The sequence below is a fragment of the Taudactylus pleione genome, unplaced genomic scaffold, assembly GCF_031769625.1.
Source record: "Taudactylus pleione unplaced genomic scaffold, aTauple2 ptg000026l, whole genome shotgun sequence".
Taxonomy (NCBI): Eukaryota; Metazoa; Chordata; class Amphibia; order Anura; family Myobatrachidae; genus Taudactylus; species Taudactylus pleione.
The window spans coordinates 36,205,823-36,225,527 of NW_028284428.1; the positions used below are offsets into that span (position 1 = coordinate 36,205,823).

The 19,705-nt window shown below is 41.1% G+C and overlaps 1 protein-coding gene across 6 annotated transcripts in view; it reads left to right on the plus strand.

The window, feature by feature from the left end:
- SYTL5 (synaptotagmin like 5) overlaps positions 1-19,705 on the plus strand; it is a 297,226-nt gene that overhangs the window by 113,788 nt on the left and 163,733 nt on the right. For all 6 annotated transcript variants that reach the window (XM_088451681.1, XM_088451679.1, XM_088451682.1 and 3 more), the window contains exon 2: positions 11,423-11,766. In XM_088451681.1, coding sequence (XP_088307807.1) covers positions 11,648-11,766 — 119 coding nt within the window. In that variant the 5' untranslated portion in view covers positions 11,423-11,647. The remainder of the gene's footprint in view (positions 1-11,422; positions 11,767-19,705) is intronic.

Below are 19,705 nucleotides of genomic sequence, written 5' to 3' on the forward strand. Positions count from 1 at the left end.
AAATTCTCCTCTTGAGGCAAGCTTATCAAATTCCTGAACCAATCTTTTATTATTCTTAGAAAAGTTTATACTATGCACAGGTCATGCAAAATTACATGTACAGTATTCTCTATCTCTATTAAAACGTTGTGACTGGATCACTAAGCCCACTGAGCACTTTTATTTCCAATATTAAAGATGAAGAAGCAGTGTTACTGATCGCAGGGACAGCTGTTTTTGGGAGCAGATGTCCCCGTATTGGAGCAATTTTGAATTGCTCCGTTAATTAAGTATCCACCGCCGCAACTCGCGGCAAATTGGATATTTAATCATAGGGGGGGTCTGGCCACCAATAATGAATAAGCCCCCAAAAGAGAAACTAAACATGACTTCATTGTATTATTGTATGTTTTCTGTGTTTGGTAAGCCCTTCATAGAATACCTCCAAGGACAGCCACAATTTATGGACTTCTAAATAGATGGAGTTTACACAAATGCAGACAAAGGCCTCCCCTGAAGTAGGTGGGTCAGAGTGGAGCTGGAGTAGATTGGCTGGGGCTTATTCCTCTTGCCTAAATGTTGAGAGGTATAAGCTATCCTTGGTTTGGCACGTGTTCACATCTAAAGTGCTAGTTTTTTTTTTCCTGGAGGCATCCCATCCACACATGATGTGATTATGCCAGTGGTTCCCAAAGTGTGCGCCGTGGCACCCTGGGGTGCTTCAGGACACTCGCAGGGGTGCCTCAGCACCAAATCATATTATTTATGGCCAATGCAATGTAAATATGTGGACAAACAGAAGCTGAAACCTGTCCACAACCACATAACTGAACCTAAGGATGACAGGTAGCACAATTTACTTCACTTTATTACTTTACTACTTTTTTTTCTGAATTTCTCAATAACAAACTTTTGACTTAGGGGTGCCGTGAAAACAATGCTGATGTAGTAGGGTGCCGTGATTCAAAAAAGTTTGGGAACCTCTTGATTATGCCACATAAAACATACTTTCCTACTCTCTTGGAATCCCGGCACAAATCTCAGGGAAAGGGCCATAATTATGTGATTCATAGCGACATGTCCCCATATCTCCCAAATGAGATAGGGTGAATATTGCACATTTAAGGGTATTCTCCCTGTAGCTGGTAGCCAGAGATCATCCCCCCACACACATACACTATTTGTACACATCTTCAGGGATGGCACAAATCCGCAAGATTACTTTTTTGTGGGATGCTTTTCTGCACTATCCAGGCACACATAGGTGCCAATATAATAAAGAAATTCAATTGTTCAACTTTAACATGTTATGCAAACAATACTGATGTCCTTGTACTCTCCTCATTTATGTAAGACCTAAATTATGCTGCAACTATTTCAAGAGAGATATGTCAAAGTTGTTATTAAATATAATGTACACCAAATATAGGACTTTGACGTGACATTGGTACTTTTGCTGGAATGCATTTATTTGCAGACTTGAAATAGGTGGAGTTTCACAAATGTGGATGGAGCCTTACCTCAGAGTTCTATAAATAGTTTTGCAATTCCGCTTCCAAAAGAGGAAAGTGGGCATGTTCCACCTCCTTCTAACGCTCAGAGTAGTGAAATAAGCACATTGGCACCACATAATTTCTTTTTTTTAAAACATATTTTTATTGTAAAACCGCAATAAACAATATAACATGTTGATCAGAAAATGACAAGACATCAACAGGATCACAACAGTAATGTGCAATACAATGGATCCATGAGGAACGTAACAATACAGGAATTAAAATGGTGGTTCACCTGAAGACAAGGTTTCTTCATTATACCAGGCTGTAAGTTGAACTGCAGCTCGAAGCGTGTCTTTAACCTGAGGTCTTAATGTGTGAACATACGGAAGCCAAATATTAAAGAACTTCTCTGCTTCCTTGTCTTTATTAAGGGATAGTTCTAACCAATCCATATTAAATAGGTATGTAATTCTAGGTTGTAAAAGACTGAGCGTTAAAGTGTCAGTGGATATCCATTGAGATAATATTGTTTTTTTCACAGCTGCTGCAATCTTTGCTAGTAATAGACGGGCACCTCCAGGGGCACAGGATGATCCAGATGATGGTACAATATCCCACATAGCCCACTCGGGTGTTAGTTCAAAGGCAATTCCCAACTTGGTGGATATATAGGTGTGTACCAAGGACCAGAACCTCTGTACCTCCGCACAGTGCCACATACAATGCATTAGATCCGCATCAGGTTGACCACATTTAAAACAATTTGAGTCTGTGGAAGTACCTGTGATGAGTCTTAATTTGGGGGTGAAATAGGCACGATGCAATAATTTATACTGCATTTCCGCGTATGAAGCCGAAATTAATTGCTTATTGAGTCTAACAAAAGATTTCAAAATGGTGGATAGGGGTATGTTAGGGAATGTGGAATGCCACTTGGCAAATTCCACCGTCTCCACTTCCAAATTTATTTCCCGGCGTATATAGGTGTATAGCATAGAAGTGGAAAATGACATAGAGAGGCAGCGAGACAGCACATCATCCAAACCATTTTTCCCAGGTATAATGGGAATTTTAGGGAGTAAAGTATTGACATAACTACGTATTTGGAAATATATAAATAAAGGGATTTGGATACAGGGAAATTTTTCCTGTATTTGGTTATGAGAGTAAATAGTCATTGTGGAGAGATCCAATAATTGATATATGTAACGCAATCCCTGTGTGTTCCAGGTTTTGAAAGTCTGTGTTAGAAAACCAGCATCAAACCCTGGGACCACATAATTTCTTAATAAAAAACTCCAATAAAAGCTCTTCCAAGCTGCAGCTGTTTCTCACAAATGAACATTTCAAAACATAAAAACAAGACCATGTGAATGTTAACAGCGCTGCTATTTAATGTTCTTAGGGGCCTATGTATCAAAGCTTGATGAGAGAGAAAATTGTGAGATCTAAATCACCAACCAATCAGCTTCTAACTTACATTTTATAGGCTGTGTTTGAAAAATGACATTTAGGAGCTGATTGGTTAATAATTTTTCTCTCACACTTTCATCTCTAATCAAGCTTTGAAACACCGTTAATCCTATATAGTCATTCCAGAGAGAATTTCGTAAGGTGAGAAAACAGATTTATTTCTCTCACTGTGTTTCACAATCACCATCCACCGATCTTAAGCAATTCTTATGTCACATTCAATATCAGAAAAAAAAAAAATCACATATCCCTTCATGTAACTATTTTCTTCCAGAGATATTTTATATCTTGTATAAAACAAAAATGATAGTCTCTCTGTACTCAAATTGTTTCAATAGCAAAAATATTAAATCTTTTGTCTCGCTTCCAAACTCCTTATATAAGCACACACGTTGCACGGCAGTCATGTTTGCATAAAAATCTTTATTCACTAAAACAATCCACACAAATACATTGCTCCTTTGCCTCTGAGCATACAGTGGCAATATAAAGCAAAACACACAGGGAGCTCACCGGACCTTTGGGGACCAAATATTATGCTGTTCACACGGCTGTGTTGTCTGCACGGCTGGTGGAGGAGGGTTAGGATACTAACCGACAGGCGTCGGTATCCTAATCCTGTCGGGATGCCGACGTCGTGATTCTGACCGCAGGGATCACGAGTACCGGCATCCCGTACCCAACCCTTTAGAAGATGGCACTGAGTGATAAAACCCTCTTCCTTTCTTACAGCCACAGGTAATAAATGTATCCAATATGTGCTTCACACAGGATAAAACATAAGGGGGCTGTCTGTTTGTGTAAGCATTTTGTTATTTAGTATACTGTATTTGTAGTACTAAGGGAAGCTGTATGTTCCATTAGAAAATGGTGGAGGCATTAGCATGTGGTGGTGTCAGAGTAGTAGTATGTGATTTAGTTGGTATGTGGCCTGCTTAACATGGCTAGAAATGTATTTACCAGTAGAATGTTGTGTCTTTAGTGTGTGGAAGTAGAATGACAAAATACAAGCCCATCTTCGTCAAAATGCATGACCCCTGTTGAATGCGGTGGCAGTGAGAGGCATGGGAATGTGTAATGATGTTCTGGATAATACACCAAGAAAATATATTTATATTTATATATATATATGTCCAGAATGTGCAGTCTGAGATCTATTTTCTTTGTTCTGGATAATAGCAACGTAAGGAGGCAAAGATTTGCTTCATTATTGCCCCACCTCCCGCTGCAAAATTTGTTCCATCACAATATAATGGGCGGGGCTTTATAATGTGATTCAGTGCGAAATGCATCATCCCGTCCCCATTTTATTTTTTATCTGTGAATGTCTAGTACTGAACATCATTAAATATTCTATTCTTGCATTAGTATTTAGGAAGTGCTTCTACTAATACTACTGCTGCTGCTACTACTAGTATTACTACATACCACCCAACTTGAAAATATCATTATCGGGACTAGCACACGCCGGATGTGTGCACGTCCAAAAAGGGGGTGTGGCCTTGCAGAGAAGGGGTGTGGTCTCGTGACACGCCCCCTTTTATCACTTCGGGGCGAGAGCAGCATCCACGGACATTCTGGGCTGCCCCCACGGCTCTCCCTGAGCAGTGAGGAGATGCCATGCACCGCAGAGCATCGGTGACATTGATTTCCCCCAATTTCCCTAAACCATGGGACATTGTGACAGTACCTGAGTAGCGGGACTGTCCTGCCAGAAGCGGGACAGTTGGGAGGTATGTTCTTACTACAGAATTCTGCTCTAATGTTTATAGTGACCCTGACATGCAAAGTAGGCTAGTGCTTGATACCTTTACAAAGAAAGCATATTAAAACATTATGTTCATAAACTCACACAGAAACTACTACGTAGCTTTAAGTCTTTGAGATATGAGAATAGAAACTTAAACTTGCCTCAGAGTGACTCAAGGCTATCTGTCCTCATTAACATTTAGCTGCCTGCTGCTCTGATGTGCTCCTTCCAGTGCGCACATAGCTGTGAAGCAGGTGGCGTGTTGGAGAATGAGTCTTTGAGGCGGGTGGAGCACCAAGGGGGGTCACATCAGAGGAGTGTTGAGCTTCTCCAATCAGATCTCAACACATGCTCCGACGGCAGACCTGTGTGGTACTGTGGTGTCGTTAGTGTAGCGGCCTGTATACTCAACCTTAGTCCCAGGGTCCCAGCTGTCCTAATGCAGGCTGGGAATGAGTGACAAAAAGCATAAGGGGCCAATACAATTGTCTACAGTCACTATGTCGACAGTGAAAGTCAGCACCAGAATCCCAACTTGTTTATAATGCTACTTACAGTACTTTAACCAAACAGGTATTGTAACTTTAGGAGTATGTTTAAAGTTATAATGCTCACACAGTTAAAATGCTGTACAGTAAGTAGGACTTTAAGCATGTCAGGATCCCAGCTCTGGCATCTTTATGTCTACACAGTCACTATTGACATACAGTAAGTGACTATTGACATACAGTAAGTGACTATTGACATATAGTAAGTGACTGTAAACAAGCCATACCGAACCAAAACAGTAAAGGTCATATTGCAGTTGATGCCCACGATGTGCCATTGCAACGATAGTAACAGCACCCTAAATAGTGTATTTTAGTTTGTAGCCTCATAGGGGTACGTAATAAACTATATGATTTAGGGGATACCTTATGTGCACCATAGGAGTGCACTAATTCGTAGGCATTACCCTGAAATGGACTGCCCAGGTTAGAGGCACTTCTGCAAGGTTCTCTTTATTAGGTTGTGCAGGAAGAGCCCACTCACAGTTAGTGGCCCCCACAGCACAGCTCCTTCCTGGGAATATTTGGGAAGGTGTCATACATAGAGGCAGTCCCAGCTGCGCCTCCTCCCGCCTCAATGGCAGCATCTTTAGTCCCTGGTAGGGAAACAAGTGCTACATACAACTGCAGGTCTGTCCTCCTCGGCGGTTTTATCTTCTGATCCGGATGGCGGAGGCTGTGGGCTCCCTGTGCTGCTGCTGAGACATGACTGCGACTGCTGGAAGGTGGTTGGTTGCTTCAGGATGCTGAGCCTGGAAGCACAATCCAACCCCTCTGGAGATAGGTCGACCCAAATATGTGCCTTGGTTTCCTATGCTTATGCCCAGGGTTGGCCCTGGCCCTCACATACCTATCCCGACCATTTCACTGGGGAACTGGGTCTGATCTGTGAGGGTGGGCTCCAAAATTTGTGAGTCTCCCAGTTAAGATAATAGAGATGTATGTTCAAAACAAATCATGTAATACTTCCAAACCCCCCAATAAAAAAATAATTATGTATATATATATATATATTATTTTACAATGCTTCTACTGCATATGTGACAAGAATATAACTTGCAGCAATTTTATTTTGTTTCTTTTCAGCGGTACTGTACATCATTTTATGATTTGCTCTTTTATTCGTCTTATGCTGCATACACACGGTCAGATTTTGTTAAAGATCTGAATGATAACGATTGTAAAAATCGTTCAATCGTTCATATCTTTGACATGTGGGGCATGCATTGACCAACGATGTGCGTTCCCGCATGTCAGATAACGATCTCTGACATCGACTGTGTTTGCAGTAAGATTTGGACGATTTTGTTCATTTTAATACTGTCAGAAATCGTTCATCGTTCACAAAATCGTTCAAATCGTTGATGAAATCGTTAAACCGTTCATCGTTATCGTTCATCTAGGAAATCTGACCGTGTGTATGCAGTATAACTGTGACTTCCCAATTTATATTCTTTTGCAAGTGTAAAATATGTAGTGCAGTTACACTTTTATATTTACATTCACTTAGGCATAACCTGTTGCTCCTGGTCTTTTATACTTTTTCTATATAGTTGCGTTTGTTTAAATATAACTGTTTAAAATCACTGATTCAGATTCACAACCCATATTTCATATTGCGGTGTAATGTTGCTATACATGAAGTAATCTGTACTTAAACTGTATGTGTTTGGACTAACAGCCACACCTGCTAAACATACTTGCCATTTTTCTATGCTTGTTAATGGTTTTATATACTGCATTATTGCTAGAAAGTTAGAACATCACAAATATTTTCTTAGAATGTATGGTGTCATTATATTTCTTTGTTACCTCTTATTTGCAGTATGTAAAGTATCTCTGTAATGTTTCTTTTTTGTTGTTTATTAAGGTTTTACAGTAACAAGTTCCTAGAACCTCCTTCCTATGGAGACCAGTCTTGCTGTTTTAAATATAAAATCAGTAGCACTGCTAATTCTAGCACTTGTTCACACTCTGATTATGACTTTTCACTTTTTCCTAAGCACAATGGTAATTAACAGAGCTGTAACTAGAATTTTTGGTGCCCTGTGCCAGAAAGAGCATTGGCGCCCCCCTCATTTTTCAAAGGGACATAATGCACCCAAAAAAGGGCCATGGCTTCATGGTGAAGGGCCAGGGAAGAGATAGGAGAGGCCAGGAGATGCTGGAGATGAAATAAGAGGAAGCTACAAGCAAAAATGATAATAAACAGAAATTTGACAGGTCCAAACAGCGCCCCCTGACCTGTGGTGCCCTGTGCGATGGCACCGGCCGCACTACCCTAGCTATGACCCTGGTAATTAATGACGTAAAGCAGGATTAATATTCCCTACATTTATTTCACCAGCGCAATGTAACCTTTTTGTTTAATCATTCAAGGACAACATCATACATCCAAACTTTAAAGTTGGGGAATCTAACAACCATGTGCAAGAGAAGGGGATGTGGGGGTGATGCCTGATAGTGGTGTGACAAGTGCTTCCGATACGCTGGATTACACCCTCCACTGCACTACAACCACCTGCTGAGGGCCATGTGCCCCTTGAGCAGCAGTGAACAATAGGATATACCTCCAAAACTGTATAATTGGATCAGCAGGACAGAGTCACCAAAATGGGACTCTCCAACCTAAATCTTGACAGTTAGGAGTTATATATATATATATATATATATATATATATATATATATATATATATATATATATATATATATATATATATATATATATTACAGTCAGGTCCATAAATATTGGGACATTGACAGAATTTTCATGTTTTGGCCTCTATTCACCACCACAATGGCTTTGAAATGAAACAAACAAGATGTGCTTCAACTGCAGACTTTCAGATTTAATTTGAGGGTAATTACATCCAAATCAGGTGAACGGTGTAGGAATTACAACAGTTTCAATATGTGCCTCCCACTTTTTAAGGGGCCAAAAGTAATGGGACTATCAACTCAAACGCTATTTCATGGACAGGTGTGGGCTATTCCCTCGTTATTTCATTATCAATTAAGCAGGTAAAAGGTCTGGAGTTGATTCTAGGTGTGACATTTGCATTTGGAATCAGTTGCTGCCAACTCTCAATATGAGATCCAAAGAGCTGTCATTATCAGTGAAGCAAGCCATCATTAGGCTGAAAAATCAAAACAAACCCATAAGAGAGATAGCAAAAACATTAGGTGTGGCCAAATCAACTGTTTGGAACATTCTTAAAAAGAAAGAATGCACCGGAGAGCTCAGCAACACCAAAAGACCCGGAAGACCACGGAAAACAACTGTGGTGGATGACAAAAGAATTATTTCCCTGGTGAAGAAAAACCCCTTCACAACAGTTGGCCAAATCAAGAACACTCTCCAGGAGGTAGATGTATATGTGTCAAAGTCGACAATCAAGAGAAGACTTCACAAGAGTGAATATAGAGGGTTCACCACAAGATGCAAACCATTGGTGAGCCACAAAAACAGGAAGACCAGATTAGAGTTTGCCAAACAACATCTAAAAAAGCCATTACAGTTCTGGAACAACATCCTATGGACAGATGAGACAAAGATCAACTTGTACCAGAGTGATGGGAAGAGAAGAGAAGGAAAGGAACTGCTCATGATCCAAAACATACCACCTCATCAGTGAAGCATGGTGGTGGTAGTGTCATGGCGTGGGCATGTATGGCTGCCAGTGGAACTGGTTCCCTTGTATTTATAGATGACATGACTGCTGACAAAAGCAGCAGAATGAATTCTGAAGTGTTTCAGGCAATATATGCTCATATTCAGTCAAATGCTTCAGAACTCATTGGACGGCGCTTCATAGTGCAGATGGACAATGACCCGAAGCATACTGCAAAACCAACCAGTTTTTTAAGGCTAAAAAGTGGAATGTTATGCAATGGCCAAGTCAATCCCCTGACCTGAATCCGATTGAGCATGCATTTCACTTGATGAAGACAAAACTGAAGGGAAAATGCCCCAAAAACAAGTAGGAACTGAAGACATTTGCAGTAGAGGCCTGGCAGAGCATCACCAGGGATGAAACCCAGCGTCTGGTGATGTCTATTCGTTCCAGACTTCAGGCTGTAATTGCCTGCAAAGGATTTGCAACAAAGTATTAAAAAGTGAAAGTTAGATTTAGGATTGTTTAGTTTGTCCCATCACTTTTGGCCCCTTAAAAAGTGGGAGGCACATATAGAAACCATTGTAATTCCTACACCGTTCACCTGATTTGAATGTAATTACCCTCAAATTAAATCTGAAAGTCTGCAGTTAAAGCACATCTTGTTTTTTTCATTTCAAAGCCATTGTGGTGGTGCATAGAGGCCAAAATATGAAAATTCTGTAAATGTCCCAATATTTATGGACCTGACTGTATATATATATATATATATATATATATATATATACAGTATATATATCTTGCAGAAGCACAGTTAGAGCTGGAGTGAGGCAATGCCCACCCCCTTCTCTTTCTCTTACCAGCTCTCAACAGCTGTCCTGACTCCCGCTCAACCTCCCCTCTCCCCAGCACAGTCAAATCAAAAATTGTCTGTTAGTAAATGGTTGATTTAGTCCCAGAAACAAAACATTGATGTTGATTGATTATTATTGGTTTTTTTAATCAATTTTAAATTGATCAAATTCGATTAAAATCGACCTTTAGTAAATATACCCCATTATTATTATTGGGAAATTAGGGGTGGTAATGAGCGGCCGCTCATTGACTGGGACCCTCATGGAACCAGCCAATCAGCGGTTACTACATGTAAAGTGGCCGCTGATTGGCTGGTGGCCCGTGAGAAAAAAAAGATGATTTCGATCATCTGTCATTTCGCGAGGTGTAAGTATTTGTGACAACACCTGTTCGGCATGATTCGCGTAACTCGTTTTGTTGTTTTGAAAGACCGCTGGATGCTACGGAGAGCAGCACGAAGATGGAGGTGAGTATAGGATTTTTTTCCCAGGTACACCCAAACGGATTTCTACATGGGACAAGGGGACGTGAACATCTGGCAGCAGGTAAGTATGTGTGAGTGGGTTAGGTGTATGTAATAACCTTTACTGTATATGGTGTGTGTGTACTGTGTTTATTTGACTATTTATTTTACAGTGTGGGTACGGGTGCCAACCGCCTGCTGACACTTGTAGTTCCACAAGTGCCAAAGGGCAGGCATGCTGGCACCTGTAGTTCCACTGTAAAATACAATAGTTTACTACTATTTAACACTTTATTACCCCCGTACCCACCGCTCCAGGGGTGCGGGGAAGAGCCACGGACTTCAGTCCGAACCTGGGATTTCGGGAGAGGGGGGCCCCTTTTTTGGGGGGTCCCCACTTCCCCTGAGATCCCCGACTTGGGGTGAGAATGTTTTGGCCATGGAGACCCGGTAATAGGGTCTCTTGGTTGTGGCATTACACACCAGTCGGTTGCTGGTTTTAAATATAGGGGGACCCCTACGCAATTTTTCCCCCCTATATTTAAAACCAGCACTGGCCCTGCAGCCAGGTGCTGGTTCCTAAACTACAGTGAAACCATACTCGTTTTGTTCCCCCGTAATTTTCGGAACCAGGACTGGCTGACAAATCCAGGGCTGGTTATGGCTTTTGGGGGCGGACCCTATGTATTTTTTTTATTAAACCTCCCCCCCCCCACTATTTTTAATATTTACAGGCAGAAACATACACATATCACACTGATCTGTGTATGTTTCTGGCAAACTCGCAGCTCCGGAGATGAGTGTTTTAAACTTCAATTGGGCAGAGAGTTTGCTGTCAACTCACCTAAGATTGTCATCTCGATTCTTGGTAAATTTGCAAACTGTATATTTTAGGTGAAAAGTACTTCCGAGTTTGCCTGATGGTGATAAGATTCGAGTTTGCGATCTCACCCGAGTTTTACGAATGAGAAGAGAGAACTCTCTCCCAAACTCACCAGAGTTTGCCTTTAGTAAATTTGCGAAATGAAACACATACCTAAACTCACCAGAGATTATCATCTTGATCAGACTCGATTCTTAGTAAATTTACCCCTAAGTATGTAAGTACTTGTACAATACTTACGGCAATCAGGTCTCTATTGCATGATTATCATTTGATTAATAATTAAAAATTAAATAAAAATAAGTATTTATATTTTGTACCGCATAGTTACAAGTAATCATTTCATTGTCTTTCCAGGTTGGATAACAATGAAGATTTTCCATTGCCTATGGTCCAACAGCCAAAAATCTCAGTGCAACTCCAGTGACTGTACACCTGTCCATGGAATAATGCAAAAGACCACTGCGTGTGCTATGTCTAGAAGGCACTTGTGATTATTTATTTTCAGTAATGAGGCTAATCACAAAACGTTTTTGGGGAAACAGAAAACTTAACTTCTCTTCCAATTAATAGTAATTAACTATGTCTAAAGTCACAGAAATACTCAACCTGTCTCATTTGCTGGATCAAGAGAAGGAGGCTATTTTGGCTGTGTTACAGAGAGATGAAAACCTAAAGAAAGTAGACGATAAAAGAGTAAGGTAAGATCTGCGATCACAGGGATAGCAATAAGTTCTCTGTTTATGTGACTTACTTAACATCACTGACAGTTGCTTTTATGGAAAATGCTACTATTTTCCCATGTCATGTATGTACAAGTATACTGTCATTTTAATTTTGTCTGTATGTATGTCTGATGTAAACTTGGTGCGTATATTACAATTACAGAGCTGGATGCGCCTAGCATATACAGTAAGCGTAAATAAGCTATTTACAGGTGGTTTTTTAGAGTGTAACTTACAGCCAGCATGCATCTAATTCATCATCAAGCCCATAGACTGTATCACACCATCAGCCAGTGAGAGAGTTTATCATACATCAAGCTCCCGTACTATGGACATACAGTACTTCCTAACTGTCCCGATTCTGACAGGACAGTCCCATGATTGGCATATTTGTCCTGACTCACAGAATTTGGGAGGTATATCCCCATTGCCAACGGTGAGCAAGTGCCGCATGCACCAGAGGCAGAGCATTACATGGGGCTTTTACTGAGAGTTGGGGGCAGCCTAGTACATCTTCGACATGATGGATATGCCCTTGAGTCATGGTTCTGCCCATTGCAACTTGCTCAAGTCATGCCCCCTTTAAGGAAGTATCCTGATTTAAGATTTTTAGTAGTTGGAATGTATGCTATGGGTCTCATTTAGAGTGAGGAGCCAATAGAGCTAAGAGGTGCAAATGTGCACCTGGACAAGCTATGATGCCATGCAATGGGAGCAACTGCAGCCAATATTGGGAAGCTTTATTTTAACACCACAACTTAGAGTGGAGCCCGGACACCCCTCTCTCAAATCTGCCTGCAGCACAACATGGTATTGTACCCTAAATCTAAATGAGGTCTTATGTACAGTAAGATACGTAATAATCTTTAGTGAGGTCCTATTGTATTTCAATAAAAGATGCACTTCCTAGTGTGCTGAGGTGTCTCAGGATAGCAGAGCGTATCATATATAGAACCCTGCTGTCTCTCTTGGCCGTATGCTGTATCCTAATTCTGGCCTATTGCAGGATTAAAAATATATGGGACCTTTGGGTAGCAGTTTTAGGGCCCCCTTTTTTAATCTTCACCATACCCCTTTCACATAGTACCAGCAGTACCTCATTTGTGATTATACCAGGAGTATGTCGCACGTGATTGTATTAGACTGTGTCCCTCACCCATGAATATACAGTACAATCACTGGACCTAATTCAGCAAGGATCACAATTGTGATCACAATAGCGATTACACACGCAGTCTCACTGCGATACTATGCTAATGATTGCAATCGCAATGCCATACACAGTCTAATTTAAGGACACCCACCTTACCTTACACACATCCGTAATACTTAGCAAGACTGCAAAACCATCGGTAACATCGAGTACAATCGCAGCCTCACGCACACTTGCACAAGGTCTGACCTTACTCAGGAATTGCTAACCTCATCGCACGCAGTGAGTACACAAGCTGCGTATGGCATCGTAATGGCTAATTTATGCACGTCCCAGCAACGGCGTTCAAGCACACTGGCACGCCTGCGTTTCACCGACCACCACCCCGTCACCTCCCCCAAACGGTACTTCCTGTCAATCACCCTGCGATGGGTCTGCATAGTCACTGTGATCGCAGTCCCGATCGCAGTGGAGGGTTCGCGCACAGCTATGCATGCGCAGGATGCAACAATTGCGTGCGTAATCGCAATAGCGATTCTTGCTGAATCTTTTAACCAAATTAATATTGACAAGTATACTATGAAAAACTACAACCAGAACCCTCATACTGAATGTAGTTACCAGAGCATCCAGTTACAAAAGAGGGACAGTAAGAAAGTAAAGATGGATATGGAGATTTAGGTCATAAAGGGGTAATATTGGGATATTATGGCATTACAATCATTTTTCCCAGCTAAGGACTGGACAGGTTCAAAGCTCCCCTAATAGACATATTGGAAGTCTCACACCTTTCCGGTGAAAATAAAAATGTAGCAGACTCCAGCAAACAGTAAAATTAAGCAACTACCAATTTTCACAAAGTAGGTGAAGCCATTATCTGCAGAGAAATAAATGCTATCTGAATGTAAATTATTTGTTCACAAAATGCATTCAGCTAAAAATGACAGTGCTTAGTTATTATTCAGCTGAACAAAGGCTTTCAAATTACCAGTCACAGATCAGAGATATTTCGCTGGAATTAAACTGGAAAATTGGCTACTGAAATAATATAATTCACTTTATTTCAGCATATTGAGAGTTTAATGTTTAATTTATGTTCAGTCTGGCAGTCCTCATGTTCCATGTATCTCTTCCTGAGTCACATATGCTCCACTTTAGAAAGATTTAATATTTCAGTCTCTTTTTGTTCAACCTAAAGTAAACGTGTTTTTTTTAAATCGCATCTACAGCATTGCATGCATGAACCCACAGGTTTTTTCTTTCAATTGTGTTATTTTTATTGTTTTTGTTGTTGTTTTTTTTTTTACCTTAGAAACAATTAAAAATAAAACAATACAAATAATAAGTATATGAACAAAACAAAATGCACATGCATAAAATCACACATACAGTAGAGAGTAAATTATAGAATAAAAAGAGAAAAAAGGAATAGTAACATTGGTGCTAATTAATATCAACAGTATCCTACACAGGGAATATAATATAGCCGCAAAAAAAATTAAAGCAGCTGGACATAATAAGGCACGGCATTGTCGTAAACCATTAAACAACATATACACTTGACAACCAGGACTGATCATCAGCACAAAAATAACAATTTATTTAATCTTCCAGATCGAGAAGCAGACATCACCTTTACAGTCTAGGCAGCTCATTCTGATCTATTGAAAACACAGCAAACTCAGACTATAACCATGTCTGCCATATTTTATCAGACTTGGGTTCGGCCTTGTGAGTAATATACAAATATTTCTTATGAGGAATTGTAGTATTAACTAAAACTATCCACATACGAAACTCAGGACCTGTACTAGCCATCCAGGACCTTGCAATACAGACCTTAGCTAAGGTGCATAAATTGAGAATTTATTGTCTAATATACATATCAAAAATATCTCGGCCAAGGTATCAAGGATACAAACTACCGGAGTAAGAACAGATCAAGGTATTTTAGATGAAGCAATCGCTCCAATCACTACTTCACAAAAATTGAGTACTCTGTGGCATAACCAAAGGAGATGCCAAAAAATCAGCCTGGGGGTTTCCGCATTTGGGGCAAACATCAGAATGACCCCTAATTCTAAAAAGGCATGTTGGGGTAAGATAAGTCCTGTGTAATATAAATAACTGAATTTGCTGTTACCTAACAGCCACTATAGATTCTTGGACCGCCCAGGGCCATAAACCAGTATTCGTCGTTCATAGGCCCAACCTCAATCTCCCACTTTTGATTAAGACTCAGTAAATTAGAGCAGTGGTTCTTAAACTCGATCCTCAGGACCCCACACAGGTCACGTTTTCCAGGTCACCCAGCAAGTACACAGGTGTAGTCATTACTCACTGACACATTTTAAAAGATCCACAGGTGGAGCTAATTATGTCTCTTGTGATTCTGTGAGGAGACCTGGAAAACATGCACTGTTTGGGGTCCTGAGGACTGAGTTTGAGAACCTGTGAATTAGAAGAATGATGTGCATTCATAATAAAGGTATATAGATACAAGGTAGTTCTACGAACACTTAACAGACAACAGAAACAACTTAAGGCCAGTATCCTGTAGAATCGGAGGCGCCTCTGCAAACCGAGCATTCAAAGCGTGTCTGAGTTGTAAGTATCTATAGAATATTGTGTGAGGGAGATGGAATTCACTACTTTATTGCGAGAATGATTTAAGTACATTACCATCATACACATGTCTCAATGCGGATATTCCTCTGCCACCCCATACTACCTCTGTCTCCAGAGATGATAATTCGGGCAGCACCTTAGCATGCCATAAAGGGGCATCCGGATCTATGTACTTAAACCCGAGGATTTTATTTATCTTATTTTCACAGCTTGCAGAAGTAACTGGGGACCAGCTGTAAGTTCCCTACCAGCTAGCAGGGCCTGTAGAGGTGTATTACACGGCGTCACCTGAGAAATTAATAAATTATGAATGGCATTTACTGAGGTATCTTGCAGCCAGAGCCTCAGATGTGTTAGCAGAGCTGCAAAGTAATAAAATTGAAAATGCGGCAGAGCTAAACCTCTATCAGACCTACCCCTAGTAAGAAACTAATAAGAGCGCGTTTATCCACCCATATAAGTGACGAGTTCAAACCCTCCACCTTACGGAATATAGATATTCAAATATAGACAGGTGACTGAAGAAACTATATAGAAGTTTACCATCTTTACTAGATTAATCCTGCCAGTTAAAGTAAGTGGCAATTTACTCCATGAACTGGTTTTGGCCTTCAAATACCCCAACTGTGGCTGGACATTTAGAGATGGGGCATTAATAATCCAAACACTTAAGTACTTAAACTTATCTACCCAGCAACGTGGCAGAGATATCAAGGGGTGATCTGGACAGGCACCTGTAAGGGAAAGAATATGGGATTTTTCCCAATTAGTATGCAAGCCAGGAAAAGTAGCAAACATGGACATAAGCTGCAGAACTATCGGCATAGATGCGGGATAATTAGCCACCTTATCCTCTCTATTACCCAGCCTAAGTCCACCAACCATGTGGTATGCTCTCAAGAGACATCCCTGTCTGGCACCCCTGGCTAGAGCAAAGGAGGGAGAAATATACCCATTAATGGAAACTTTGGCACTAGGAGCAGAATATAATAGTTTCACCCATTTAATGAACATAGGGCCTATCCCAAAAGCCTTTGTAACCTCCCATAGAAAAAGCCACTCCACGGAATCAAAAGCCTTGGCAGCATCTAAAGAGACAATAACCGAGGAGGACTCTTCACCATGGGAAGTCTGAATATGAGTAAGAAGACGTGTTATATTGACAGCGGTAGATTGGCCGGGCATGAATCCAGTCTGGTCTGGGTGAATTACCTTATTTAGTCTGAAACACAACATTTTTGCTAAAATTTTTGCATCATTAGGGATTAATGATATAGGACAGTAGGAGTCAGGCAGCCTATGGTCCTTTCTGGGTTTAGGCAGTACTATTATCAGTGCTTCTGACATGGAAGGAGGAAATACACCATCTTCAAGTAATTGGTTAAATACTTCCAACAAACGTGGAATAAATAGCGAGGCCTGCATTTTAAAGAGCTCTATGGGAATACCGTCCAGCCATGGGGCCTTTATCCCCCGGGAACGACGTGATAGCCGCCTCTGCTGAAAAAGGAGCATCCAAAAAGGATGCATCTTCCTGAGACAGGGAAGGCAGACCAATATTTTCAACATAAGACACTAAATCAGCATGACTGCAAGATAGCTTTGATGAATATACCGATTTAAAATAACACAGAAACACTGCAGCTATTTCAAGGGTAGTGGACACCACAGAGCCATTATCATCGATAATCTCAGCCACCATATTGGAAGGATGAGGTAATCAAATGGGCTAAGTAGCTTCCTGTCCTATCCACATACGTGTAGCGAGACGGCGACTGGCTTTATGCTGCAAATGAGACACTCAGGCTGCCTATGAAGCTAGCAATTTAGAGCTAGAAGATTGAAGGTGATCTCTCAAATAAGCTAATTCCAAGTTTCTGCAAGTGGTCTCTAGTTCCAATTCCTTTTGTCTATGAAACAATTTAAGTTCAGCTATACATTTTATTAGTGTACCTCTCAAATAAGCTTAAAAGGCATCTCATGCCATCGCTCCCGAGGTAGAACCCAAATTATCTGAGAAAAAAACCCTGTCCAAAGTGCCTCCAGCTCCGAGCCTGCCCCCATCTGTTGTAACCAGAACTGGTTGAGTTTCCAAAATGACTGCCCTTTAGGACTAGCCAGGTCAATTATCATAGTGAGAGGAGAATGGTCAGAAATACCTCGTTTCATATTCAACATGTGAAATCATAGGGAGTAAATTAGTAGAAACTAAAGCTAAATCTATTCTTGAGAAAGAATGATACGTGTGGGAGAAACAAGAAAATTGCAGCATAGCAGGGTGTTTAATTCTCAAAATATCAAGCCAACCATGGTTATTCATAAAATTAGAAAACCCACTGGCACTCTGCGGTGCAGACTCACTGGATTCCCGACACCTATCCAAGTCTGGATTAAATACATTATTAAAGTCTCCCATATATATTACTGAAGTTGATGGAGAATTAGCCACAAAACCAGCAGCCTTTTTCAATATCTCGTATGAAAAAGGAGGAGGCACGTAAACAGCTAGAAGGAAAAGGGATATTGAATTAATGTTACAGTCTAAGAACACAAATTTACCACTCGGGTCTGTACAGACAGAATTTTTTCATTTGGACACCAATATTCCTATAATGACTCTGCAATAGATTAATAGGGGAATTCAATATGAAGCGAAAACTCAGTTTTTGCGTTAATATCGCACCTATGACGTCATTATCGCAGGTTTTAGTTTTACACTGTATTCAATTTTCAAAGACCTTTCGCAGGTTCGAAAAGTCTTTGAAAAAAACCGGGGATAACTTTTCACCACTGAATAGGTCGCGAAAAAAAGTGCAGAATTGGGGTTTAGGGGTGCAGGCTTAAAAATAATATCCTGCACCCCTGGGAATGACATTTTAAAAATAACTGTGTTAAAAAAAAAAAAAAAATAGGGACACCCCAAAAAATTAATTTCAAAATTGGGGTGAAAAGAAAAAATGGGAAAAAAGTAGGGGTGTGCACCGGCCACTTTTCGTGTTTTGTGTTTGTGTTTTGGATCTGGAATTTTTCTTAAAAAATAAAAAAAACGCTAAAATCACATAAAATGGGCTTTTTTTTGTTCCTACGCTATTAATAACCCCAATAACATCAATTTCCACTCATTTCCACTCTATTCTGAACACCTCACACCTCACAATATTGTTTTTAGGCCAAAAGGTTGCACCGAGATAGCTGGATGACTATGCTAAGCGACACAAGTGGGCGGCACAAACACGTGGCCCATCTAGGAGTGGCACTGCAGTGGCAGACAGGAAGCCAATCAGCGTTATGGTGCCCATTTGCATGTAGCACGAACCCGGGAGATCCATGCTACATGCATCTGTGTGATTGGCACAGAGCAATGACAGGTCAGTGAGACCCGTCTGTGCTGCTGTGGTAAAAAAAAAAAAAAAAAACCTGTGTAAAAAAAGAAAAAAATGGCGTGCACCCCCCCAAAAAAGAGTAACCAGCCCCGGGCATTAGTAACCCAGTGCTGGGTGTGCTTAAATACAGGGGACAAACGACGTAGGGGTCCCCTGTACTTAAGCACAACCAGCACCGGGCTAGTCAGAACCAGCGCTGGTTGCCAAAATACGGGGGACAAACGACGTAGGGGTCCCCCGTATTCTGCGCAACCAGCTCTGGGCTCTGATCCGGTCCTGGTTCTGGAAATACAGGGGAAAAAAATTAGTAGGGTTCCCCTGTATGTTCCAGAACCAGCACTGGACTTTTTCTAACGGGGGGCTGATGCCACAGCCAGGGGAGCCCTTTCACCGGGCCCCCCAGCCGCAGCATCAGCCCTGACCGCTAGTCAGCCCAGGCCGGGGATCCCTGGAGAGCTGGGGACCCCCCCAATAAAGGGGTCACCCTCTCCAGGGCACCCCAGGCCCAGGCTGATAGCCCGGGGCTATCCCCGCCACCCCTGGTGGCGGTGGGTGGCGGGTTGATTGTGTGGTGTGGTGTAAATAAAGAATATCAAACATTGTCTTTACAAGTAGAACTGCAAGTCCCAGCTAGCCTGTCCCGCATGCTGGTGCTTGGAGAACCACAAGTACCAGCATGCAGGGCATTAAGGGCCCACTAGTACCTGTAGTTCACCTGTAAAAAAAATGTTTAAAAAAACACAGGACACAC